Here is a 25,101-nt window from a genome sequence, read left to right on the forward strand (position 1 = left end):
TGACTACACAATATAGGAAACAGTGGAGCAGCTCAGTAAGAGAACGTTATATATGACTTTGTATAGGACTTGAGCTTGTGTTAGGTTTCTGGGAAGGATTCAAGGAAGAGCTTTGCTCTGGTTTTGATGCTGTCAGGAAGTGGGGATGGCTCTTTGAGTTGGTATCTTTTTTTTTTTTTTTTTACAAAGACAGAGAGAGTCAGAGAGAGGGATAGACAGACAGACAGGAATGGAGAGATGAGAAGCATCAATCATTAGTTTTTCGTTGCACATTGCAACACCTTAGTTGTCCATTGATAGCTTTCTCATACGTGCCTTGACCACGAGCCTTCAGCAGACCGAGTAACCCCTTGCTCAAGCCAGTGACCTTGGGCTCAAGCTGGTGAGCTTTTGCTCAAACCAGATGAGCCCTCGCTCAAGCTGGCGACCTTGGGGTCTCAAATCTGGGTCTACCGTATTCCAGTCCGACGCTCTATCCACTGCGCCACCGCCCATTCAGGCTGAGTTGGTATCTTAAAAATATTTATCTAAAAGTGGGAAGAAAGGAGCAAGAGTCAAGCTGTAAGTGATGAAGAAGCGGAGTAATTTATATTAGCCAGGATGAGGATAGTTGGTCATTTCTGTTGTTTGGATAATGTTCTTTTGTCTGTGTCTTGATCCCTCAGAGTTATAGAGTAGCCCTGTCTCTCTGATGTTGGGGTTCTACAAAAATGTTTATGCTCATCAAGAGAAAGGCCAGTCCAGCTCCGAGTGGCACTCCAGTTCCTACCCCCTTTGAGGACAGCACCAGGTGGGCTCCAGGCTGTCAGGGGCTGCTTTCTCTTTCTCCATCTCCCCTCCTGGCTGAGGGCAGATGGAGTCCGACCTCAGGACTTCAGTGTACTATCCAGCTCTTTACCATTGCCAAGATTTTGCTCATCAGTAGATTGTCAAGAGAATGTCTATAGTTAGACTAAGGTTAATATTGGGAAAATATGTGTGTTAGGCTTGCTTGCTTGTACTTTGCCTGATTAGTGGCAGCGCCACGTGTGTATAGTCAATGCTACGAGTGCTTGCCCTCAGCGCGGATGGTGGATTGCAGATTGCCTGCCCGCCACTGCGAAGGGCCGAATTTTGCTGTTTGTTTGCCTGAGAAACGGTTTTCCCTGCCTGTTTGTTCGTCTGCCCATGCGAGACTCTGTTAAACAGGAATGGACCGATGCTTTCTGGCTCCGCAGTTCCTCTCCCGTATGCCGAGGTGGATGACGGACTCCGAGGTGGACGACGGACTCCGAGGTGGACGACGGACTCCACAGAGGCCGGAGGCATGCGACTGCCTTATGGACGAACCCAGGGAACCTGAACTCTACAATGTAAGCAGTAGGAGATGAACGACCAGATTGGTATTTTAGAATGAACATTTCGCATCTGAAAAAAGGAATTCTGGGGAACATTTGGAGATGTTTTGACAGTCCATGCAGAAGTGAAATATTGCCTATGCTAAACAAAATAATCTCTCTGTTTGACAAACAAGACAATTTCCTCATGAGGGTTTTTTCCTCTTTTGTCTTGAGGTACCTCTCAAATAAACAATTCTGTTCTTGTCAAAAGTTCCCCAAAATGATCACTGTAATTCTAAATTGTCACTAGTGAAATTGTGTCATAGAGATAAGGGTGCAAGTTAGCGTGATCGTGAGCAAACGTTAAGGAAGCAGGTATTGGCCTAGTTGTAGTTGGCACAAGGATCCATAAAGATGGCGCTAGGCAGCCACATAGCCAAGTTCTCCAGAACGTGTCATTGATCAGGGGCCAGAGAAAACGGTCCTGATTCTGGGCAGAAGAACTTAAACAAAGCAGTTCTCAGGGTCACAAAACACTACCTCCCCCTGCCACGCCTCCAATTATACACTCTGTAGTTAATTTTCTCTCCAGCAAATCCCCCTGCCAGACATTCAACTGCATGATTACATTACACTTTCACCACACTTTCTCGTCAACAACATGTTTCTATTTCATTTCGTCTTTTGTTCAGGGTTGGGAACCTCAGGACATTGGCTGGGATTCTAAAACCTTTGCTCGGCTGCTCCAGCCACCTGACATGCTTTCTACTCCTTAAACATGCCAAGCCTGCTCCTGCCTTAGTTTTTGTAGGTGCCCTTCCCTCTGCCTGGAGCTCTCTGCCCTCACAACTCTACCTGGCCACTTCTCAGCTTCAGCTCAGTATCACCTCCTCAGAGAGGCCCTCCAGGAAGACCTTACCTGCTCACACCCTGCATGTCCCAGCACTACTGCCACCTTCCCTGGAGGGCCACACCCCTTTGGCCTTTGTTAAAAAAGAAACAAGACCAAAATGCAAGTCACTTGTGCTAAGCCTCACATCAGCAAACCAAGACTTAATACCTAACCTAACTGCAACCTCAAGATATCCCAGTATTGTAACCTTAACTGGTCAACATAGAACCAAAGATCGCCTTCCAGTACCCTTAGGAGGACAGCCTTGCCTAAACAATGCATTCTTTGCTAATATTTTCCCTTTTTCGCCCCTTTCTGCCTTTAAAAGCCTTTTCTTTTCTATAGCTTGGAAAGTCCTTTTCCGTTTGCTATATGGGATGGATGCTAATTCAAGAGTGGATGAATAACCTGACCAGGTGGTGGCACAATGGATACAGCATCGAACTGGGATGCAGAGGACCCAGGTTCGAGACCCCGAGGTCGCCAGCTTGAGCGCTGGCTCATCTGGTTTGAGCAAAGCTCACCAGCTTGGACCCAAGGTCGCTGGCTCGAGCAAGGGGTTACTTAGTCTGCTGTAGCCCCACGATCTAGGCACAGATGAGAAAGCAATCAATGAACAACTGAGATGTCGCAATGAAAAACTGATTGATGCTTCTCATCTCTCTCCGTTCCTGTCTGTCTGTTCCTGTCTATCCCTCTCTCTGACTCTCTCTCTGTCTCTGTAAAACAAAAAAGAGTGGGTGAATAAAGCCAATTTGATCTTTAAAGTTATTGAGTTGGACTTGTGTTTTCTAACAGTATTCTTTTAAAAATATATTTTTTTTATGTTTTTAGAGGGGGGAGGGGGGAAGAGAGAAAGAGATAGAAACATTGACCTGTTCCTGTGTGTGTCCTTAGTGAGGATAAATCCCACAACCTTTGCGAATCAGGACGATGCTCCAACTGAGCCATCCGGCCAGGGCTTAGCAGCCTTCTTTTTTTACTTTTCAAGAACAAGAAAGGGGGGGGGGGTTTGATTTGTTGTTCCGTTTGTTTATGCATTAATTCGTTGATTTTGTATGGACCCTGATGGGGGGGTCCAACCTGCAACCTTGGCACATAGGGATGCAAAGCCGCCTTTAGGAGCTTCCCTTGCTGTCTGTTCGCACCTCCCCTGCACCCGGTGCGAAGGCTGGCAGACGGGATACCGCGCCCCATCCCGTCTCTCTCGGCCTCAGTGTTCCCGTCACGTCCAGGAATCGCTCTGAGAGCAGACACCCAACCACGGGACAGGGACATTGCTTTCCCCATCAGGCAGGCGGCCAAAAGCCTCCGAGGTCTGGTCTCCGGTGCTAACCAATCAAGCGCTCCTCTCGCGGCGGCGCGCCCGCCGCAGCCCGCGCGCCCCCGCTGCGCAGCCGAGCGCCACTGCGCACACTCGGTGCTCCCGGCCTCGCGAGGTCGGGGCGCACAACGCGCCTGCGCAGCTGCTGGGTTGCGCTTCTGGGAGGTGCCGGCGCGATGGGGCTGCTGGCCAGTGTCGCTGGGTAGCGGCGACGTGTGGGTGTGTGGGTCCAGCTGTCTGGCCGGAGGGCTCGGGTCCCGGGGCCTTTGGGAGCGGCTGGAGGACGCGGAGAGAGCCTGAGGTCGCCGGCAGCCGCTGCCGCCACCACCTGGCATGTCGGCCGAGGCCTCGCGCCCGGCGGCGGCCGAGGCCCTGTCCCTGGAAGTCCCTAAGCCTTGGGGACTCGAGCCCGGCTCCGCCGCGGACAGTCTCAAACCTCAGACTCCCAACAGCAAGTACGTGAAGCTGAACGTGGGGGGCTCGCTGCACTACACGACGCTGCGCACGCTCACGGGACAGGACACCATGCTCAAGGCCATGTTCAGCGGCCGCGCGGAGGTCCTCACGGACGCTGGAGGTACTGCGATGCCCCAGCGTGTGCTGCTCTCCGTCCCCCAAATCGCCGGCTCCCTTCGCCCTACTCTTCTCCCGCCGGTGTCCTCAGGCCTCTTCTCACCTCCAGCCTCCACGTCCCATCTCATTTCCCCCTTTTATTCGTAATCTCCCTTCTCCCCCAGGCCTTACCCCCAGCAGTAACCTACACTTAATGAACAATTCCCCTCTCCAGCTCTGCCAGGCTCTGGGGTAAGTGATTCAACATGTCACCCCAGAATTATCATCGCGACTCCCACGCAGTTCTCCCACCCTGAACTCCTGAGCGCAGAGAGCTTGGGAACCAGTCCTTCTGCCAACAGCACCCTTCCAGACAAGCTTCGTCGGTTTTTTTCCAGCTGCCCGGCCCTTTGTTCCCTTTTCCGCCTTAGCACTGGTGACAGCCAGCCTGGGGAGTTGGAGGGTCTTGTCTGTCTCTGTGTTTCCCCTGACACACTCGAGGAACCCATCTGTGAAAGCAGGTTGTGGAAGGAGAAGGCTGCTTTGGGTTTGGCAGGGACACCACAGTGGCTGGTGGAGAATTCTCTCTGGCCCCCGAACCTTACCTTCTTTGAGTGTTGCATCGAGGTTTGGGCCCCACGTGCCCAAGTGGAACCTTAAAGGGTTTTTTTTGGGGGGGGGGATTCAGAGGAAGTTCATAAGGATTGTGAGAGCAGAAAATAAACCTTTGGGAGGTGGAGCTCAGACTTCAAATACCTAAAGGTGAAGAGATTATTGATTCAAGAACTCTTTGTAGGCCTGACCTGTGGTGGCACAGTGGATAAAGCGTCGACCTGGAAATGCTGAGGTCGCGGGTTCGAAACCCTGGGCTTGCCTGGTCAAGGCACATATGGGAGTTGATGCTTCCTGCTCCTCCCCCCCCCCCTTCTCTCTCTCTGTTTCTCCTCTCTCTCTCCCTCTCCTCTCTCAAATAAATAAATAAATAAAAAATAAAATAAAATAAAAGAACTCTTTGTAAAGTGCCAGTTAGTGTTGGAGATACTTTGTTTTAGTAAATGAATCTGAGGAGATTAGCCTTATTGAGTTTACTTTTCTGTGGGGACAGGGAGAACTATAAGCAAGTAGACATACAAAGAAATAAATAAGTAAATAAAACGCATGTAATTCCCAGACAGTAATAAGTTCTATGAAGAATGTAAAGGTTAAAATGGTAGTGAACTTAGAGGGTGGGGTAGACCTTCTAATTGAATAGGATGGTCAGGCCTGACCTGTGGTGATGCAGTGGAGAGAGCATCGACCTGGGATGCTGAGGTCACTGGTTCAAAACCCAGGGCTTGCCCAGTTGAAGCAACTGTGAGTTGATGCTTCCTGTTCCTCCCCACCACCACCACCTTTCTCTCTCTCTGTCTCTCTCTCCTCTCTCTAAAATCAATAAATAAAATCTCAAAAAAAAAAAAAAAAAAAGATGGTCAGAATTAACACAAGAGGTTAGAGGTTTATTAATAAGGTAATCTGTAAGAACTTTCTCGTGGTGAGAACCTTGTCAGTGTAGAACAGACTTGGGGGGGATTAATTGTCTTTAGCTCCTTAAAAAGGGGCCTATGGGAACAGTCACTCGACATGTTTTAATGGTGTTTTCTTGGATAAGGCAGAGGTTAGAGAAGCATTCAGACTTGCAGCTTTGGAATCTTTTTTTCATAAAAATGTAGTAGCTCCAGGGCCCCCAGCAAAGCCATCCTTTACCTTTCCTCTCCCCACCAGGCTGGGTGCTGATTGACCGGAGCGGCCGCCACTTTGGTACAATCCTCAACTACCTTCGGGACGGGTCCGTGCCACTGCCTGAGAGCACAAGAGAACTGGGGGAGCTGCTAGGTGAAGCCCGCTACTACCTGGTACAGGGCCTGGTAGAGGACTGCCAGCTGGCGCTGCAGGTGAGGGTCCCTCCCCCACTTCCTGAGTCTCACCCCTGTGCCGCGTTCCTCGGAGAGCTGTTCAGGTAGTTAGATATAAAGACATAAAACAAAATGGAAGGGAAATATGGGTACTGTCTAGAGAGGTTGCCTCTGGCCTAGTGTTGACTAGCCATGACCCCAGAAAATTTGAGATGCTGTCTCCTGCACCCCTGCTGCCTCAGGCAGGCGCCCCCTCAACATCTCATGCCAAGACTCATGCAGTGGTTAAGTGACTGCTCTCCTCTCTCTGCTTCTTGCTGTTTCAACCCAGCCAAACAGGTTGTTACACTACCACTTGATTCATTCTCCAAACAATGCTGATCTGTATATTTTCCTCTTTGCCCAGAAATCAGATCATAAATAATTCTCTTGTGTCACTAGAAAATAAAGTCTAAATTTAAACTGGAAAATGACCTCTGTGATCTGGTTCTATCCTCGCAGGCAACACCCCACCCCACCCCCAGGAGCTTAAAAATTTTTGGTTTTTGCAATGAAATCTCATAGAAGCAGGGTCGCTCCCATTAAAACATGTTGGGGGTTCCAGAGCCCCACCTGCTGTGCTTCATTTCTGTGGGTCTCTTAGGGCTCTGGGAGGAGATTTTGGAAAGCACAGCCAGGACATACGAGTTAAGTGTCACCTTCACCACAGCTAACTAGGTGACCTTGAGTGAGTCAGTTCCTACCTCTGGCATCCTGTCTTCATGTTCCAAAAGATAAGGAAATGAGAAAAATATGTACAATGTAGTGAATTTTACATAAAGCCCTCTATTCTGTCCGCTTTTTACAATGTTAAAAATGTCCTTTTATGATACAATATTAATGATGATTATAAGAGTTTCTTTTTTTGATGTTCTTTATGTATTAAAAAGTGGCAACTATGGGCCCTGGCTGGTTGGCTCAGTGGTAGAGTGTTGGCCCAATGTGTGGAAGTCCCAGGTTTGATTTCCAGTCAGGGCATACAGGAGAAGCGCCCATCTGCCTCTCAACCCCTCCCCCTCTCCTTCCTCTCTGTCACTCCCTCTTCCCCTCCCATAGCCAGGGCTCCATTGGAGCAAAGTTGGCCCAGGCGCTGAGGATGGCTCCATGGCCTCTGCCTCAGGCACTAGAATGGCTCTGGTTGCAATGGAGCAACACCCAGATGGGCAGAGCATCACCCCCTGGTGGGCATGCCCGGTGGATCTGGTTGGGCACATGTGGGAATCTCTCTCTGCTTCTCATTTCAGAAAAATACAAAAAAAAAAAAAAAGTGGCAGCTATGAACTAGTGTCTATGATCTTGGGGAATACTTATTTTTGGAATCCAAAAGTATAGAATTCCTTTGGGCTATATCCATGTTTTTCAGACTTTCTGACTGCATCCCATAGGAAAAAGTGCTCTGAAATAAGAGTTTTAGAAAATGATACTTTTGCCTGACCTGTGGTGGCTCAGCGGATAAAGCGTCGACCTGGAATGCTGAGGTCGCCGGTTCGAAACCCTGGGCTTGCCTGGTCAAGGCACATATGGGAGTTGATGCTTCCTGCTCCTCCCCCCTTTCTCTCTCTCTCTCTTTCTCTCCTCTAAAATAAATAAAAAAAAAAAAAAAGAAAAAAGAAAATGATACTTTTAGTGAAATACACTCTGGTATATTGTTTTCTTTCTTTCCTTTTAATGCTTTGTGAGACCCATTAAACTTATTTCATGGCCCATTGAAGGGTAACCACTTTCAATTTGAACTGGATGATTTTGGAAGTGCATTCCTACGCTATAGTTTTCCATTTATCTAATGTTATCTCCCACCCACTGCTGAATCTAATGGTTAATATTATCCACACCCTCAGAAGCACTCCTGTGTGTCGGGCGATTCTGCTCTCTGCCTATATGTACATCTCGAACCCCTGTTTGACGTTGAAAAGAAAAATGAGGGAAGTTGGGGATGCATCGGGGTCAAAGAGCCAGTAAGCAGCAGAGTTCACATTCAGCCTCAGGTTATGTGACTTCCAAGTGCAGTGTTTCCTTCTCTGCTCCAACTACCTCTTCTCCAGGGGTCCCTGCGGCCATTCTCATCCTGACCCCACTCGGCTGGTGCTCGCTTGTTTGGTAGGAGGCTTTTGTTTTTGTTTTTAAGGCTTAGGTACAGAACACTGAGTTCATCATGCATCTCAGTGTGCCGCACTAAATCATCACTGGTCAATGCAAATGTTTTCTTCTTTTTTGCTTCCTTTCCCATCGCCTGCCCACTTCTTTTCCCCCTAGATACCCCTCCAATTATAATGTTTTGATACTTATGCTTGAATTATGTTTGTACCTTTGAAAAGCTAAAGCATTGTTTTATGTGCATTTTAAATTTCCATAAATGGCATTGAGTTATGGATTGTATGTTTTGCTTCTTAATTCAATACATTTTCTAAGATCTATTCATGCTGCTTTATGTACATTTAGTTCTTTGCTTCTTGCTGCTGCATGGGAATCTATGGTATGCATTCCCTGGACTGTTTTATTTATACAGTGCCCTGAGGCTGGAGACCTAGATTGCTCCCTCTCACTTCCTATCCCCACAATCACTGCCACTGTGAGCATCCTAATACATGTACCCTTGTGGGTCCTGGGCCATGCTTTCTCATGATTGTAGCTGGAGGTGGAATTGCTGGGTCACAGGACACATGCAAATGCATTTCAGCGGAATCATTCGATTACTCTCCCAGAAGGCCGTAGCACTTGACACTCTTGCTCAGCGGTGCATAAGGGATCTCCTTTCTGGGTATCCTCAACAACACAGGGCACGCACGATCCGGTGTTCTGATTTTGCCAGTCCAATTGGTAGAGCGATCTCAATTTAATTTGCATGCCTCTGATTACTAATGAGATGTTTTCATGTACTAGCCTTTTTGGTTTCCCCTTCTGTGAATTGCCTACTCATATTCTTTTTTTTTTTAATTAACTAATTTACTTATTAATTTTAGCGAGAGAGAAAAGGAGAGAGAGCAAGCGACACATTGATTCATTGTTCCACTTACTTATGCATTCATTGGTTGTTGCTTGTATGTGCCCTGACTGGGGATCGAACCTGCAACAACCTTGGTGTATGGGGACACTTTAACCAATTGAGCTACCTGGCCAGGGCACCTATTTGTAGTCTTTACCAAATTTTCTACTGACTTAAAAAATTTTTTTTTAATTTATTTATTCATTTTAGAGGAGAGAGACAGAGAGAGAGAGAGAGAGAGAGAGAGAGAGAAGGGGGGGAGGAGCAGGAAGTATCAACTCCCATATGTGCCTTGACTGGACAAGCCCAGGGTTTTGAGCCAGTGACCTCAGCGTTCCAGGTCGAAGCTTGATCCACTGCGCCACCACAGGTCAGGCTCTACTGACTTTAAAGAAAAATATTTTCTGCCTGACCAGGCAGTAGCATAGTGGATAGAGCATCAGACTGGGATGTGAAGGACCCAGGTTTGAGATCCTGAGGTGACCAGCTTGAGCGCGAGCTCATCAGGTTTGAGCAAAGCTCACCAGCTTGGACCCAAGGTTGCTGGCTTGAGCAAGGGGTTACTCGGTCTGCTGAAGGCCCACGGTCAAGGCACATATGAGAAAGCAATCAATGAACAACTAAGGTGTCGCAAGGAAAAACTGATGATTGGTGCTTCTCATCTCTCTTTGTCCCTGTCTGTCCCTCTCTGACTCTGTCTCTGTCTCTGTAAAAAAGAAAAAATTTCCTTGTTGCTTTACAGGAGATCCTTGCATGTTATAGTTTAGTTCTAGAGAGAATTAAGCCCTATTACCCTGTCACCGTATGTATTATGCATAATAAAGATACTTTTCTCCTATGTATCTAGAGTGCTATTGTTTACCAGTCATCCTTAGGAGAGCTGAGAAAATAGTTGCTCAGTTTATTTGCTGGATTTTCAGTTTCAGGAGAGGATCCCCAGTTCAGGAAGCATGTTTCAGAGAATAATTTTTAGTCAGTTTTAGATGTTGTCAGTATTTTCTCTTAAAATGTGACCTGCCTGTAGCATCTATTGTTGAATGGAAATCCTTGATTTTTATTGTAAATGCCATTTATTATTTTTAAAGCAGTATGTATATATTGTAAAAATTTAAACAGATAATTAAAAATATAAAAATACCAAACGTCCTTCCAGGTCTGTGAGTGTGTGTGTGTGTGTGTGTGTGTGTGTGTTTGCCAAAATACAATCATGCTATATGTGCTGTTTGTAATCTGCTTTTTTTGTTAATAATTACCATTTTTCCATGCCAATAAAATTTTATCTACTATCCAGCGTATACACAAATTTCTCCATTCATTCCAGAAGTGTCTTTTATAGCTGGTTCATCTAAACAAGGGCCCAATCTAGCTCATTACATCATGTTTGATTATTATGTTCTTCAAGGCTCTTCCAACCCAAAACAGTCCCTTTTTTCTCATGATGCTGATTTGCTAAAGAGACCAGTTGTCCTGCACAGTGACCCAGTTTCTTTGCCTGGTTATTTCTTGTGATATCATTTGGTTTGTAACCTATCCTATTCTGAGTTTTCTATAAACTAAATGGTGGATTTAAAGGATTGATGTTAAACATTTTGGTTGGAATACACCTTAGGTAGTTTTATATATTTCATATTGTGTTGATTTTGATAAATCCATAATATTGCTAATATGACTTATCATTAGGGTTGCTCAGAATCAGCCGCTTAGGTGATGTTGGTGTGATCCTTCTATTATGGTTACATTCCCTTGTTGCCAACTATAAAACAATCTGTGTGATGTCATTTTGGCACTTTATGAATGGGAGTTACCTCTCACCACACTCCCATTGATAACCCTTATCAGAATCAATAAATTAGTATTGTAGAATAATTATAACTCTTATTATCCCTTCCACATTATTATTACATGGGGTTATTTGTAAGGTCACACCATCCATTGTCAACTAGAGAGATTCTTTTTTTTTAGAGAGAGAGAGAAAGAAAGACAGAAGGAGGCATCATCTCGTAGTTGCGGCACCTTAGTTCATTGACTGCTTTCTCATATGTGCCTTGACCGTGAGGGCTACATCCAAGCCAGTTACCCCTTGCTCAGGTGGGTGACCTTGGGCTCAAGCCATTGACCTTTCAGCTCAAGCCAGTAACTGGGATCATGTTGATGATCCCACACTCAAGCCAGATGAGCCCACACTCAAGCCAGCAACCTCAGGGTTTTGAACCTGTGCCACCACCAGTCAAGGCGAGAAATGCTTGATTTTAATGTAGTTTTTTTCCTCCCTAAAAGTGTATTCTTTTAGGATCTTGTTTAAGAAGTTTTTTTCCATTCTACATTTTTTAGTAGCTTTATAGTGTTATCTTTTATTTACGGGTCTTTAATCTAAATGGAATTCACTGTTGTAAATATGAATTACTAAGGGATTTAACTCTTTTTTGTACTCTATAGAATGAGCTAGGTCTCCCAAAGCCGTCTATTAAGTAATCTGTGCCAATTGGTGTCCAAAATAGGCCAGCAAAATTGCCCAAAATTCATGCCTCCTGCTTATTCTAGCTCCTGTTTAGTACCCTCCCACACTGAATAGGGCTACCCTACATAATCAAAGGCGATGGCAGAAATGATAGCATGTGACTTTTTTAAAAAGACTATTGATTTTAGAGAGAAGACAGAAGGGGTGGGGGAGAGCAGGAAGCATCAGCGTTCCAGGCTGATGGTTTACCCTCTGCACCACCACAGGTAAGGTGATAGTGTGTGACTTTTAAAGCTAGGTCATAAAAGACGTTGCTGTTTCTACCCTCTCTTGGATTGCTCATGGGGGAAGCCAGCTGCCATGTGAGGATACTCAAGGCAGCACTAGGGAAGGGTCTGCTTGGTTAGGAGCTGAAGCCTCCTGCCAACAGCCAGCACAAGCTCCCAGTCGTATGGGTGAACTCTCTCAGAAGTGGATTCTTGAAGCCCGTACAGGTCTTCAGGTAACTACAGCTCTGGCCAACATCTGGAATCCAACTTCATGAGAGACCGTGGGCCATGACCACCTAGCTAAGCCAGTCTCAAGTTTCTAACCTCCAGAAACTATGAGAGAATAAATATTTATTGTTTTAAGCCAATAAACTTGTAGTAATCTGTTACCCAGCAATAGATAACAGATTTTGATATCTGGAGTAGGATTCTGCCATAACAAAAACTTAAAATGTGGGAGTGGCTTTAGAACTGGGAACGGGGCAGAAGCTGGAAGGACTGTGAAGAGAGTGTTAACAAAAACCTAAAGAGTTCAGTTTGCAGCAGTCTGATGACCTTTGGGGAAGCTGCAGTGAGGGAAATACTGGAAACTGTTGCAAAGGGGATTCTTGTTATGTAGCAGCAGCAGTTTAACAATGTGTCCTGCAGTAATGTAGGAAGTAGAAAGCATATCTGATGAACTAGGTGACCTAGCTAAAGAGATTTCCAGACAATGTTCAAGTTGCCGCCAGGTTTCTTCTTACAGTGAAAAAAAGAGGGTAAATTAAAGAAAAAATAGTTGAACAAAAAGGAGCCAGGAATTTTGGGGTTTGAAATTTTTCAGTCTTTCTAGATAACAAATGATAATTAAAATTAGTAAATGCTTTCTAGGCAAAGATCAGATACAGGGTGTTTTCAGTAAAACAGGGTCTGAAGATGAAGCTGAGGATTTGATTGTAAAATCTTTTGTTAAAGCCTCAAAAATATCCAAGAAGATTCTTCAGAGAATCATTTGATCAAATAATAGTGCATCTAAGAAGCTTAAAGGTGTCCCTCAGCAGTCTCGGCACAAGCCCAAAGTAGAGAAGAGCTTAGTTCAAGAAGATTTTGTGTGTGTGGCTCTTGTCTAATGAAGTGAACCCCAGGACTCACAAGACACCTGATAAGAGAATTCTATTGGCAGAAACGCCAAAAGGAACAGAGACAGTATAAGAGGAGAAGAGGCCTGTAGATCCCCAAAGCTCCACAGGCACGATGCAGGCTAAGGAAATCGTGGAGCTGCAAGCAGGCGCTGTCTTTCATGGAAAAGGAAGGATAACTCAGGGCAGAGCCAAGAGCCACAGAGAATCATTCTGGGGCAAGAGTAGGCATCAGAGGGCTCTCAGCATTTGCCCAACTGGATTATAGAATTTATGTGAAGCAGTGACTTCTAGGTCTCTCCTGTCCCCTACCGCACCCCCATTTTTTTAAGTGAGAGGAGAGGAGACAGAGACAGACTCCCACACTCAGACTGACCAGGATCCACCTGGCAAGCCACCTACTGGGCAATAGCCATCTGGGGCCATTGCTTGGCAACTGAGCTATTTTCAGTGCCTGAGGGGAAGGCTCCAGGAGCCAGCCTCAGTGCCTGGGGCCAACTCACTTGAACCACTTGAGCCATGGCTATGGCAGGGAAATAGAGAAGGGGGAGGGGGATTGGTGGAAAAGCAGATGGTCGCTTTTCCTGTGTACCCTGATCGGGAATTGAACCCCGGACATCTACATGCCAGGCCAATGCTCTATCACTGAGCCAACCGGCCAGGGCCCGCCCCACCCTTTTGAACAAGAGTGTCTTAGTGAGTATCCTAATGCCTGTTTCATCCACTATTGTGTATTGGGTATATGGAAGAGAGAACTTGTTCCATGCCTTGCCTCAGGTGCTGAAATGGCAGTTGCTGAGCAACAGAGCAGCTTCCCCAGATTGCTCTGTAAGGGGCTTGCTTAGTGGATCCCAGTCTGGGCGCATGTGAGAGCCTGTCTCTCTGCCTCCCTGCCTTTCACTTAATTAAAAAAAAAAGAGCCTGACCTGTGGTGGCGCAGTGGATCAAGCATCAACCTGGAACACTGAGGTTGCTGATTCAAAACCCTGGGCTTGCCCAGTCAAGGCACATATGAGAGTTGACGCTTCTTGCTCCCCCCACCCCCCGTCTCCTCTAAGGTGAATAAATAAATAAATAAATAAATAGACAACTTGTTTCTTTAATGTACAAGTCTTCAGATCAAGAACAAATGTACTTGTGGAGCTATAGTTAAGGAACTACCTCCAAGAAGCCTTATCCCACCTTGCCCTGATTTAGATAAACAAGATCAGCTTCTGTATATCAAGCTGATGCTGTAATGAAATGACACTTTGGGGGATCTCGGGAGGGTAGGTGTATTTTGCATAGGGGAGGGATTTGGAGCAATGGGAGTCGGCCTCCAAGGCAGTCCCCATGATTATTGTTTTCTAGTGTTCATTCTCTTGTATAGTTTGCTCCCACACTGAATAGGGCTGACAAAACTAGGTCATAAAAGACACTGAGGCCTCCACCTTGCTCCCTCTGGAATTATTTGCTTTGGAGAAGCTAGCTGCCATGGTATGAGGACACCCAAGCAACTCTGTGCTGCGATCCACATGACGGATGAGATGTTTCTAGCCAGTAGCCAGCACGAACTTACAGCCGTATGAACAAGCTTTCTCAGAAACGGATCCTCCCGACTCAGCCCTGCCTTCAGATTACGGTAGCCCAGCCGACTTGACTACAACCTCATGAGAGATGCCATGCCAGAACCACCCTCTACCTCTCCTGAATTCCTGACCCGCAGAAACTGAGACATGCTGATTGTTGATTTAAACTGCTAAGTTTTGGAGTAATTTGTTACACAGCAATAAGCAATACCCACTCTATACTTTCCCCACTGATGTGTGGTGTCCTCTTTGCAAATATCAGTTCTTATATATTCATTAGTCTGTTTCAAAGCTCTCTATTGTGTTGCATTGTTTCTGTTTGTTTCTGCACCGAAACCACCCTGTTTTCATTATTATGGCTTTGTAGGGTATTTTAATATCTGGTAGGTAGGGTTGGGCATTCCTCTTGGCTCTTTTTTTTTTTTAATTTATTTTTTACAGAGACAGAGAGTGAGTCAGAGAGAGGATAGACAAGGACAGACAGACAGGAATGGAGAGAGAAAAGAAGCATCAATCATTAGTTTTTCATTGCACGTTACAACACCTTAGTTCATTGATCGCCTTCTCAAACGTGCCTTGACTGTGGGCCTTCAGCAGACCGAGTAACCCCTTGCTGGAGCCAGCAACCTTGGGTTCAAGCTGATGGGCTTTTGCTCAAACCCATCAGCTTGAACTGCGCTCAAGCTGGCGACCTCGGGGTCTTGAACCTGGGTCCTCTGCATCCCAGTCTGACGCTCTATCCACTGCGCCACCGCCTGGTCAGGCCCTCTTGGCTCTTTTTTAAAATTGACCTAAATAATGGTAGACTTTTAAAAAACTTTTTAAAAAGACTTTTCATTTTAGACAGCCGGGGGGGGGGGGGGGAGGAAGAGGAAGAGGAAGCATCAACTCCCATATGTGCCTTGACCAGGCAAGCCCAGGGTTTTAAACCAGCAACCTCAGCATTCTAGGTCGACGCTTTATCTACTGCGCCACCACAAGTCAGGCCATAGACTTATTCCATATTAATTTTAGAAAAAATTTCATCCATGTCTCAAAAAACTTTTGGATTGTATCAGAGTTGCACATCTAGGTTTTTTTTTTTGTGTTTTTTTTTACAGAGACAGAGTCAGAGAGAGGGATAGATAGGGACAGACAGACAGGAATGGAGATCGTTGCAACACCTTAGTTGTCCATTGATTGCTTTCTCATATGTGCCTTGACTACGGGCCTTCAGCAGACCGAGTAACCCCTTGCTCGAGCCAGCGACCTTGGGTCCAAGCGGGTGAACTTTGCTCAAAGCTGATGAGCCCGCGCTCAAGCTGGCGACCTTAGGGTCTCGAACTGGGTCTTCCGCATCCCAGTCCTACACTCTATCCACTGCGCCACCGCCTGGTCAGGCAAGAGGAGTTTGGCTTGAAGATCCTAGAAAATAGAAAAGGACAGAAGCCCATTGCTTGGCTCTGATTCTGCCTGTAACCTCCCACCCAGCCAGGTTCATTCATTCCACAGGTGCTCACTGAGCATCTGTTGTATACTAGGCACTTACTACCTAGACGGGAAGCGACAGACCATAAACAAACAGACCGAAAGCAGAAAGTGTGAGGACCTGAGTGCCCTGAAGAAAGAGAACTGATACTGTGAAGAGGAAGTGGAGGGCGCTGCGCAAGGCAGGGAGCTGAGGGAGGAGGCCAAGCATTCTCCGAGGGGCATTGTCTGAGTTGAGATCTGAACGGTGTGGAGGAGCCAGCCACGCTAACAAATGAGTCCAGAGGGCTGGGTGGGCGCGAACTGGATGTGCAGCCTGCCCGCCCGGCCATCGGTGCTGCTGAGGCCCAGCAGGTAGCAGAGGGTGGCAGGGCCAAGACCAGGAACGTCGGATGCTGCAGGGCCTGGTGGACAGCTAAGGAGCCCGGGTCGGGTTTTCCCCCAAAGGCAACAAGTAGCTTTTGAAGGCTTTTGAGTGAGTGACTGACCTTTGGTTGTGCTGTTAACCACCTTCCGCTTCTTCTCCAGCAAAAAAGGGAGAACCTGTCCCCGCTGTGCCTCATCCCTATGGTGACATCTCCCCAGGAGGAGCAGCAGCTCCTGGCCAGCACCTCCAAGGTGAGGCCCCTGAGCTGTGTAGGGCGGAGGCTGGGGGTCTGTCCCTGCCACCTGGCCCCCAGCCTTCTCCATCCTCTCTCCCCCAACAGCCCGTGGTGAAGCTCTTACACAACCGCAGTAACAACAAGTACTCCTACACCAGGTGACCGCTGTGGGGACAGGGAGGTGCCTGGGTGGGGTCCCGGGCTCGCAGCCCTGCTCCCGGCTCACGGGGAGGGCTGTGGCCACGCAGAGGGAAGCAAGGGCTTGCCGGCACGGGAGCTCCACTCTGCCACTCCCCCACTGGGCACTGCGGGTGGGTCTTCTGATCTGAGCTTCCGCATGGTCCAGAACCTCACCTGGGCTTCTGAGGAGGGCTAGCTCGTAATGAGTAGTATTTTCTTATGACTAGTGCTTATTTTATAATAGGCATTACTCTAAGTGCTTTACATATAGTAACTCGCATAATCCTCGCAGTTGTTTGAGGGAGGTGCTGTTGTGACCTCCATCTTACAGCTAAGGAAATGGAGGCACCAAGAGGTGAAGTAACTTGCCTCGTTTTGCCCAGTTAAAAAGTGGAGCTAGGATGCCAGGTGATACAGCCTGCCCCAGAGACTGCCCGGCAGCCCCTTCGCTGTGCTGGGGTTTGTTCAGCACGTGCTCCTTCCTTGGTGTGGCCTGCTGGGCCTGGCCCCGTGGGGGAAGAAGCTCCCCGCTGAGCACCAAGTCCCTGGGAGGACCATATGCTGGGTGTGTGGGCCTTGAGCTGGGTGTGTGGGCCTTGAGCTGGGTGTGTGGGCCCTGAGCTGGGGGACAGAGGGAGCGCTGGGTGTAAGGGCCCTGAGCTGGGGGACAGAGGGAGCGCTGGGTGTAAGGGTCCTGAGCTGGGTGTGAGGGCTGTGAGCTGGGGGTGTGGGCCCTGAGCTTGGTGTGGGCCCTGAACTGGGGGACAGAGGGAGTGCTGGGTGTAAGGGCCCTGAGCTGGGGGACAGAGGAAGTGCTGGGTGTAAGGGCCCTGAGCTGGGGGACAGAGGAAGTGCTGGGTGTAAGGGCCCTGAGCTGGGGGACAGAGGAAGTGCTGGGTGTAAGGGCCCTGCGCTGGGTGTAAGGGCCGTGAGCTGGGTGTGTGGGCCCTGAGCTGGGGGACAGAGGGAGTGCTGGGTGTAAGGGCCCTGAGCTGGGTGTGAGGGCTGTGAGCTGGGGGACAGAGGGAGTGCTGGGTGTAAGGGCCCTGCGCTGGGTGTGAGGGCTGTGAGCTGGGGGTGTGGGCCCTGAGCTGGGGGACAGAGGGAGTGCTGGGTGTAAGGGCCCTGAGCTGGGTGTGAGGGCCGTGAGCTGGGGATGTGGGCCCTGAGCTGGAGGACAGAGGGAGTGCTGGGTGTAAGGGCCCTGAGCTGGGTGTGAGGGCCGTGAGCTGGGGATGTGGGCCCTTAGCTGGGGGACAGAGGGAGTGCTGGGTGTAAGGGCCCTGAGCTGGGTGTGAGGGCTGTGAGCTGGGGGTGTGGGCCCTGAGCTGGGGGACAGAGGGAGTGCTGGCTGTAAGGACCCTGTGCTGGGTGTGAGGGCTGTGAGTTGGGGTTGTGGGCCCTGAGCTGGGTGTAAGGGCCCTGAGCTTGGTGTGGGCCCTGAGCTGGGGGACAGAGGGAGTGCTGGGCGTAAGGGCCCTGAGCTGGGTGTGAGGGCCGTGAGCTGGAGGTGTGGGCCCTGAGCTTGGAGTGGGCCCTGAGTTGGGGGACAGGGGGAAGCCAGTGGTGCTAAGGCCTCCTGGCCCCCGGTCTTCAGCACTTCAGATGACAACCTACTTAAGAACATCGAGCTATTTGACAAACTGGCCCTGCGTTTCCATGGGCGGCTGCTTTTCCTCAAGGACGTCCTGGGGGACGAGATCTGCTGCTGGTCTTTCTACGGGCAGGGCCGCAAAATCGCCGAGGTGTGCTGCACCTCCATTGTCTATGCCACAGAGAAGAAGCAGACCAAGGTCAGAAGGGGTTTGGGGCCGGGGGTGGGGTGGGGCTGTGGTGATGGGCAGGACCAGGGCCTTGGACAGAGGCAGCTCAGCCGATCAGGCAGGGAAAAGTCCAGCACTGAGAGTTAGAAGCCTGAGTTCCAAGTTTGAGGGTGTTAGCTGTGTAAATTATGACGTAATGCCATCTGTCCTCTGATGATCAGACCAGCCTGGTCTCTTCTGACCTTTCTGTGGCCCTGATACACGAGAGACCTTGCAGGTCTCTGAGCGCCCCATGCTGTTTCACAGCGCCCTAGCGTGGCACACACTGTGCCTTGTCCTGGGGTTATTTTCCCTCGTCCCTGCTGCCTAATGAATTTGTGTAAACATCAGGCTCTTTGGGACACCTTCACTCATGAATTTTTACCCCAACAACCCGAGACAAAGTTGGTCCTACTTCTTTCTCAGCTAAAAAAAGTGTTTATTGTAGTCTGAGGCTGGCAAGGGGGGAAGGGGGCTGACTTCAGTAGGAAGGTGTTAGTCCCTGAGGGTAGGTAGAGCTGGATCTACTTTTTCCGTCTCTCGGGCACTGGTGGAGGCTAGCAGAAGAGCTTATCACACTGCCGAAGCTGGGAAACATTTACTGAATGCAGGAACGAATGGCCCTGCTTCCCAGAAGCTTCCTCTGTTATTGGGAAGACGGGAAGATAGGCCACTAGTTAGAAGGCAGCTTGTTAAGAGTCATGTTAGTTATGTGCTCCCAAGCCACACAAGGGGAGCCCCCAGTCACCTCTTTGCTCCGTCCCTTTCCGCTCTCTTTACTACTCTGTGCCGTTGCATTGGCCTTGCTGCTGATGTCCAAGTGACACACGAGCCCACTCCTGCCCCAGAGCTTTCATGCTGGCTCCTGCCTCTTCCCAGACTGCTCTTCCTCTGTTCCCCGCCCGGTTCCCGCCCTCCCCTCTTGCGGCCATTGGTCAAGTGTCATCTTCTCAGTGAGGCCTTCTCTGAACTCCCTTCTCTGACCATCCTCACCCCTTTTCCTGCTGTGGTTTTTTCCATAGTATTTGTCATCACTTGACAGTTTATATTTGATTAAATGGATGCCGTGTCCTCCCCTTAGAATGTGAACTTGCTGTGGACAGGGACTTAGTCTGTTTTGTTCACTGCCGTATTCCCAGTGTCTAGAACACCTGGTACAGTGCAGCCATTCAGGAAGTGTTTGTCTAATGAGAGAATATGCCATAAGCCTTGCTAGCAAAGGAGAAAAGACAAGTAGTGCCCGACTTGAGAGCGGATCTTGGAGTGTCAGTGTGACTTTGCTGAGTAAAGAAGTTGCAGAGAGGACAGTCCAGGCCAAAGAACCCGTGACTGCAAAGACCAGGACATGTGCGGCTGGGCGCAGCTGGGGGAGGGGCCCCTGTGCGGCTGGGCCAGAGGGTGGGAGCTGGGGCTCGCTGGCCTTTTGCAGGTGGAATTCCCAGAGGCCCGGATCTTTGAGGAGACCCTGAACATCCTGATCTACGAGACTCCCCGGGGCCCAGACCCAGCCCTCCTGGAGGCCACAGGGGGCGTAGCTGGCGGCGGTGGGGGGGGCCGAGGGGAGGATGAGGAGAACCGGGAGCACCGTGTCCGCAGGATTCATGTCCGGCGCCACATCACCCATGACGAGCGTCCTCATGGCCAACAGATTGTCTTCAAGGACTGATCTTGACCTTTCTCCCTGTTCCTCCTGCCACTGGACCCCGTCCCTCTTTTCCTCCCCTTCCCACACCTTTGCCCCGGCTTTGCTGGCCAAGTCGTGGGGCTTCCTTCTGGCCCTTTATTGCATGGTACAGTTTGCTTCGGACCTTTTCCATTGGTTTCCACCTCATTGCTGATAACGTGGTACATTCCAGCTCCTTCCGAGGGCTACGTTTATTCCCTCAGCACCGCTCTTGCCCTGCTAGTCTCCCTCACCAACTGGTTTAAAAACGGTTTTGAACCCCTTCCTCTTCTCAGTACATTGTGTATGCCAAAGTGTCAGCCAGCCCTCAGTAACACCCGCCGCGTTCTGAGCTGCCTCCCAACCATCATGCAGGGTAGTTTGCCTCCCTGTCTCCCTTCCCATTCCTCCTACCTCCTTAACTTTGTATTAGGCTGGCCTGGGCCTGCACCAGCTCAGCTGTCCTCTCAAACTGTTTCATATTATTTATTATTTTAATTTTCTATTAAATTATTGGAATAAAGTTGAGTTGACGATCTGGTGCTGATTCCCAGGGTGAGGGCCAGAGAGCTGGCTTGTGTTAAGGAGGTACCCAGCTAGGTAGACGGGAGAAGACCGCCCCTGCCCTGGGGCTGGGGGCTGGCAGGAAGTAGTCAGGCAGGAGGAGAGGCTGTCAGATCTGTATTTCAGTGCTGGCCAGCCAGTGTCCACCCTCAGCCCACCCCCGCCCTGCAGTGCGGAGGAGGTCCCAGCCACCGCTCAGGCCGTCCCTCAGTGCAGCGGCTCCCAGCCCGGATGTCTGAAGGCAACACTTTCCTTCAAGGGTCTGGTGCAAAGACAAAGTCGAGGGCCTGGCGTTCAGCCCCAGCCACGTTGGGATGCCAAAGGTCCACAATGAAAACCACTCGAGGCCCGTCTTCAGGGGAGCCTAGGGTACATGGGAACAGAGACAGGACAGGAGCTGACACTAAGTACTTACATGTCAGAGCACTCCCTAATACTCAAAAAAGCAAACACTTTGTAAGTAAGCACCATGCAGTGTTCTAAGCCCTTCCTGCATTAATTCTTAATCATCAAAACAAACTATGCGTTAGTACCATAATTATTCATTTTAAAACAAAGTGACTGGAGCACAAAGAGGTTAAGTAACTTGCCAAGGTCACACAGCCTAGTAAGTGCCAGAGGTGTGTGTTATATGAAAGGAGAGTGGGTTAGCACTCTCCTTGACAAGAGTGCAAGGAGCCCGTAGGCCTGACAACACACATGCTGTTAAAGCATTGTCACCTGCTGCTGGCATCTAACTGTCATAAGGGCTAGAGGTAGCACAGGAACCCAGGTGATCCAGGCCCAGGGTCTTGCGCTGCTAACCACTTTGCACCTATATCAATTTGTCTAATCTTTCAGTCACCTGATCAAGTAGGGAGCATCTCCATTTCATGGGCGATTGGGAAAGTTATATGGCTTGTTCCAAGTTACACAGCTGGAAAATGGTGGTGCTAGGACAGCAAGGCAGTGGGTGTGGTCTGCAGCCTCTTCTCATCCCCTTCCCTCTGAGTCCCTTATCCCTCCTAGAGAATGGGAGCCCCAGTACCGTTGTGAGCCACTGTGTGCAGGAAGGAGTCGTCGACCAGTAGACAGTGTCCCTCAGCCCAGCACTGGGGCTCACCCCCAACCACCAGCTCGCAGCCAGGGGGAATCTTCAGACCTGTGGAAAGAGACCCAGGCATCCAATACTCCCGCCCCAGTGAAAGGGGCTCACCCCATTCAGTCAAAAAGCAGTCTGAGGGTCTCAGACACCAGGTTCTAAGGTGCTTCCTCCTTGCCCACAAAATCTACTCGGTTTCAGAGGAAAGGGAAGGCTTCCTGAAGGAAGTGGCACCTCCTCCTGGGTTCCTGACAATTAAACTCAAGAATATACTATGTGCTGGGCTTTCCTTCTTTGCAAAGTATAAAACTAATTACTGTCCTTGCTCAGGGACCACACAATTGAATACTTTAAGAAAAATGGACAGCTACTTCAAATGATAAGGAATAAGAACACACCCACACTTGAAAACACGAGTCCTGGAGGCTGAGTAGGAGTTTCCTGGGAGGCGATAAAATGATAAAAGTAAAGACATTTTAGGTTAAGAATATGGCATGAGTGTGGTGTCTGCAAGGATTAGCCAGAAGCCCTTTGCTTTTTAGAGCATGGGGGAGGGAAGGCAAGGAAGGGAACAGATGGGAGACAGGAGAGAGGATCTGGACACGACCCTGAGGCCAGTGTGCTTCCAGGTGGAGGATACATCCAACTGGTAGCACGGGAGAGAATTTTAGGCAAAACAAGGTCATGGAATTAATCAGAAAATTGTTTCCCCCCCCATTTTTTTCAATCTTTAAAAATCGAAAACAGAATCAGTTTGATGCTACCATAATGTTGCTCCCTTCTAAAAGAAGAGAGTGTAGGCTTCAGTCTCAGACTATTTAGCTAGACTTTTTAAAGGTTTTTTTTTTAAGTTTAAATTTGTATTTATGAGTATTTCTATTTAGGGCAAGTAATACTGATTATCATTGTTGCATAAGGATTCCTTTAAAATAAGTAAAACAAAATGTGTGTGTGTGGGGGGGAGTCCATATGAAGAAACAGTGCAGGTAGAAAATGACTATAGCAAATCTTATGAAGCTGGTTTGTAAATAACTGAAGCCCAGGAAGTGCCGCTGCTATGGGCAACAGGCTATGGTGGGAGATTTCTGAGGAGAGGCACCGTCAGAGCCACAGTGCAGAAAGCTCTGGTGGCAGAGAAGAGAGGCAAGGAGGTTGTCTGCAGGTGTCATCTACTTACCCAGATGGCATCTGACCCGAGCATTGGTGGGCCCGCAGCGGCCTTCAAGCCGGGCCCCCGGGAGGAGGACAGAAAAGCCAGCATTGCCGAAGGTGTTGGCGCTCATGAAACTCCGTAGCCCCCTCAGTGCCCGATAGGCCCCCGGACAACGGCGGCAGTTGTTGGGTTGGCACCGGCCTGCTTGGTACAGCAGGAGCTGGTAGCACCCAGGAGCTGGCAGTGGGGACCAGCCCCGAGGAAGAGGGGTGGTTCCTGAGAAATCCCAGCTCACAGCCTCAAAGTCCCGCAAAATAGCAGGGCAGCTGCTTTCCAGGAGCTCCACATCGTGTCGCTGGGCGTCCCGTGGCACGAAGGGCGCCGAGGGCAGGTCTGGCAGGAAAAGCAGGCCTGGGCGCTGAATGCCCAGGATGCCTGGCCCTGCCCCGGGGCCTGGGCCACCCTGAGCCGCCCGCCTCACCCTACCCATCCCTGCCCAGGAATAGCGCCTGGCGTAGGCCCGAAGACGACGGCTCACTAGACCTTCTGTCCTAGGTCTTTCCCCGGGCTCCCCAGAGCGCCCTGGGCTTGGCCTGCGGACCTCAGAGCACCCTCCAGGCCCACCACTGACACCCCCAGCCTGACTCCCAGCCCCCAGGGCCTGCATGTCTTGGGAGCCCAAACGGTAGCAGTACCAGAGGAACAGGGAAGTCAGGGCTCCGAGGAGCAGGGTGAAGACCGAGGAGGCCAGGGGCAATGGCCATGCGGGCATGATGGGCAGGGAGGCCATGGCCAAGAGGCCTGGGGCATCTTCCAGACCCCAGTTCCCCTGCCCCTCCAGCCCTTCCTCTGCGGTGGCTCCCTGGTTACCCGCTGGGCTGTCTCCCTTCCACATTGCCACTCTGTTCTCTCTCCTTCTGAGGTCTTCTCTCCACCTGTATTTCCCTCTTTCCCTCTTTCCAGTACCTTGAACCTGCCTTTCCCTTTCCTTCTACCTCTCTCTCCTCTCTCTTACGTCTTTCTTCTTCATTCAGTTTTTTTTCTCACCTTTTGCCCCCCTTGCCCCGCCTTCTGTCTCCCCCTATCTTCTCGCCTCCCTCCTCCCCCACCCCTGCGTTCTCTCTCTCTTTCCCCCCGCCCCCTTTCCTTCTAGCTTCCTCGGATTGCAGCTCCTACCCCACCTGGACCCGCAGCCCTGGGGACCTGCAACCAGGCGTCCTCTGCAGCGGCTTCTCTCTCCTTCCTCCCTGACTCTCTCCTCCCTGCCCTCTATTCTCATTCGACCCGCCCGGCGGGTTCTCTCTCGGGCACTCGCTCGCTCTCGCTCTTTTTCTCCTACTCGCTCCTTCCTTGGCTCCCACACACCCTGACGTCACTCTTCCTACGGTAGCCTTCCCAGCTTAGCTACCCCAGCCCCTGCCCAGGGGCAGCGGCAACTCAGCCAGCGGGGAAGGAGGGTCGTCTCAGGATTTCCCTCTCCCGAGACCCCCAAAGGGGCAGGCACCAGGTGGGCGCCAGGGGCGAGTTGCCAACCTCCCGCCGCCCGCAATGCGAAAAGAATGGGCGGGGCCTGGGGCGGGACAAACCAAGGGGCGGAGCAAGAGCGCAGACTGCAGATCGAGATGCCGCGGGCTGTCCTTGGGTCTGCACAACCCTGGACCCGTCGGCTTGTGACTTCTCTTCCCACTTAGCTTCCACAGGAGCCAGCCCCAGGAGAGAGCCCGGTTGTTGGTGAAGGCGGCTTCAGCCGATCGCCCACGGCGCAGGGGCGGGGCACACAAGGCGGGGCCGAGGAGAGCTGTCCGCGCGCTGGTGGTGCTGAAAAAGGGCGCTTCAGAGGCGTTGTGAGAGAGGCCAGAAATAAAAAATCAAAGTCGAATCTTCTGTCAGCTGGTCGGGTTCATACTGTATATAAGAGGAGGGTGTCTCTCCTCTCAGATACCAGACTGCTACCCCTAGACGTCTCATAAAAGTGGAAATTTTCCTTTCTTCTGGACGAGGGGAGAGCCCATTACACAAGGGCAAGTCCCATGTGGGGGTCTGGATATGGGCAGGGGCACACTGGGGGCTGAGCAGGCGCGAACCCAGCTGTGCTGCCACTCGGCACCCTGGGAAGAGGAGATGCAGATTCCAGATGTTGCTGTGACGGCGGAGAGAGGGGGCTGTAATTATTGC

At 50.0% G+C, this 25,101-nt stretch overlaps 2 protein-coding genes and 1 non-coding gene across 3 annotated transcripts; 2 read left to right on the top strand and 1 right to left on the bottom strand.

The window, feature by feature from the left end:
- Nucleotides 1-3,664: 3,664 nt before the first annotated feature.
- KCTD13 (potassium channel tetramerization domain containing 13) lies at nucleotides 3,665-20,664 on the top strand. Its single transcript, XM_066275624.1, has 6 exons — nucleotides 3,665-4,112; nucleotides 5,849-6,018; nucleotides 16,410-16,499; nucleotides 16,589-16,641; nucleotides 18,261-18,456; nucleotides 19,895-20,664. The coding sequence occupies exons 1-6, from the start codon at nucleotides 3,869-3,871 to the stop codon at nucleotides 20,129-20,131; spliced, it is 990 nt and encodes a 329-aa protein (XP_066131721.1). The 5' UTR covers nucleotides 3,665-3,868; the 3' UTR covers nucleotides 20,132-20,664.
- ASPHD1 (aspartate beta-hydroxylase domain containing 1) lies at nucleotides 20,193-23,982 on the bottom strand. Its single transcript, XM_066275623.1, has 3 exons — nucleotides 22,951-23,982; nucleotides 21,720-21,833; nucleotides 20,193-21,056 (listed from the first exon to the last, which is right to left on the bottom strand). The coding sequence occupies exons 1-3, from the start codon at nucleotides 23,819-23,821 to the stop codon at nucleotides 20,947-20,949; spliced, it is 1,095 nt and encodes a 364-aa protein (XP_066131720.1). The 5' UTR covers nucleotides 23,822-23,982; the 3' UTR covers nucleotides 20,193-20,946.
- On the top strand, nucleotides 21,317-21,438 carry LOC136336722 (U6atac minor spliceosomal RNA). The gene has a single exon (XR_010731547.1). It is a non-coding gene; the product is annotated as a U6atac minor spliceosomal RNA (small nuclear RNA).
- Nucleotides 23,983-25,101: the final 1,119 nt, after the last annotated feature.

The sequence above is a fragment of the Saccopteryx bilineata genome, chromosome 4, assembly GCF_036850765.1.
Source record: "Saccopteryx bilineata isolate mSacBil1 chromosome 4, mSacBil1_pri_phased_curated, whole genome shotgun sequence".
Lineage (NCBI taxonomy): Eukaryota > Metazoa > Chordata > Mammalia > Chiroptera > Emballonuridae > Saccopteryx > Saccopteryx bilineata.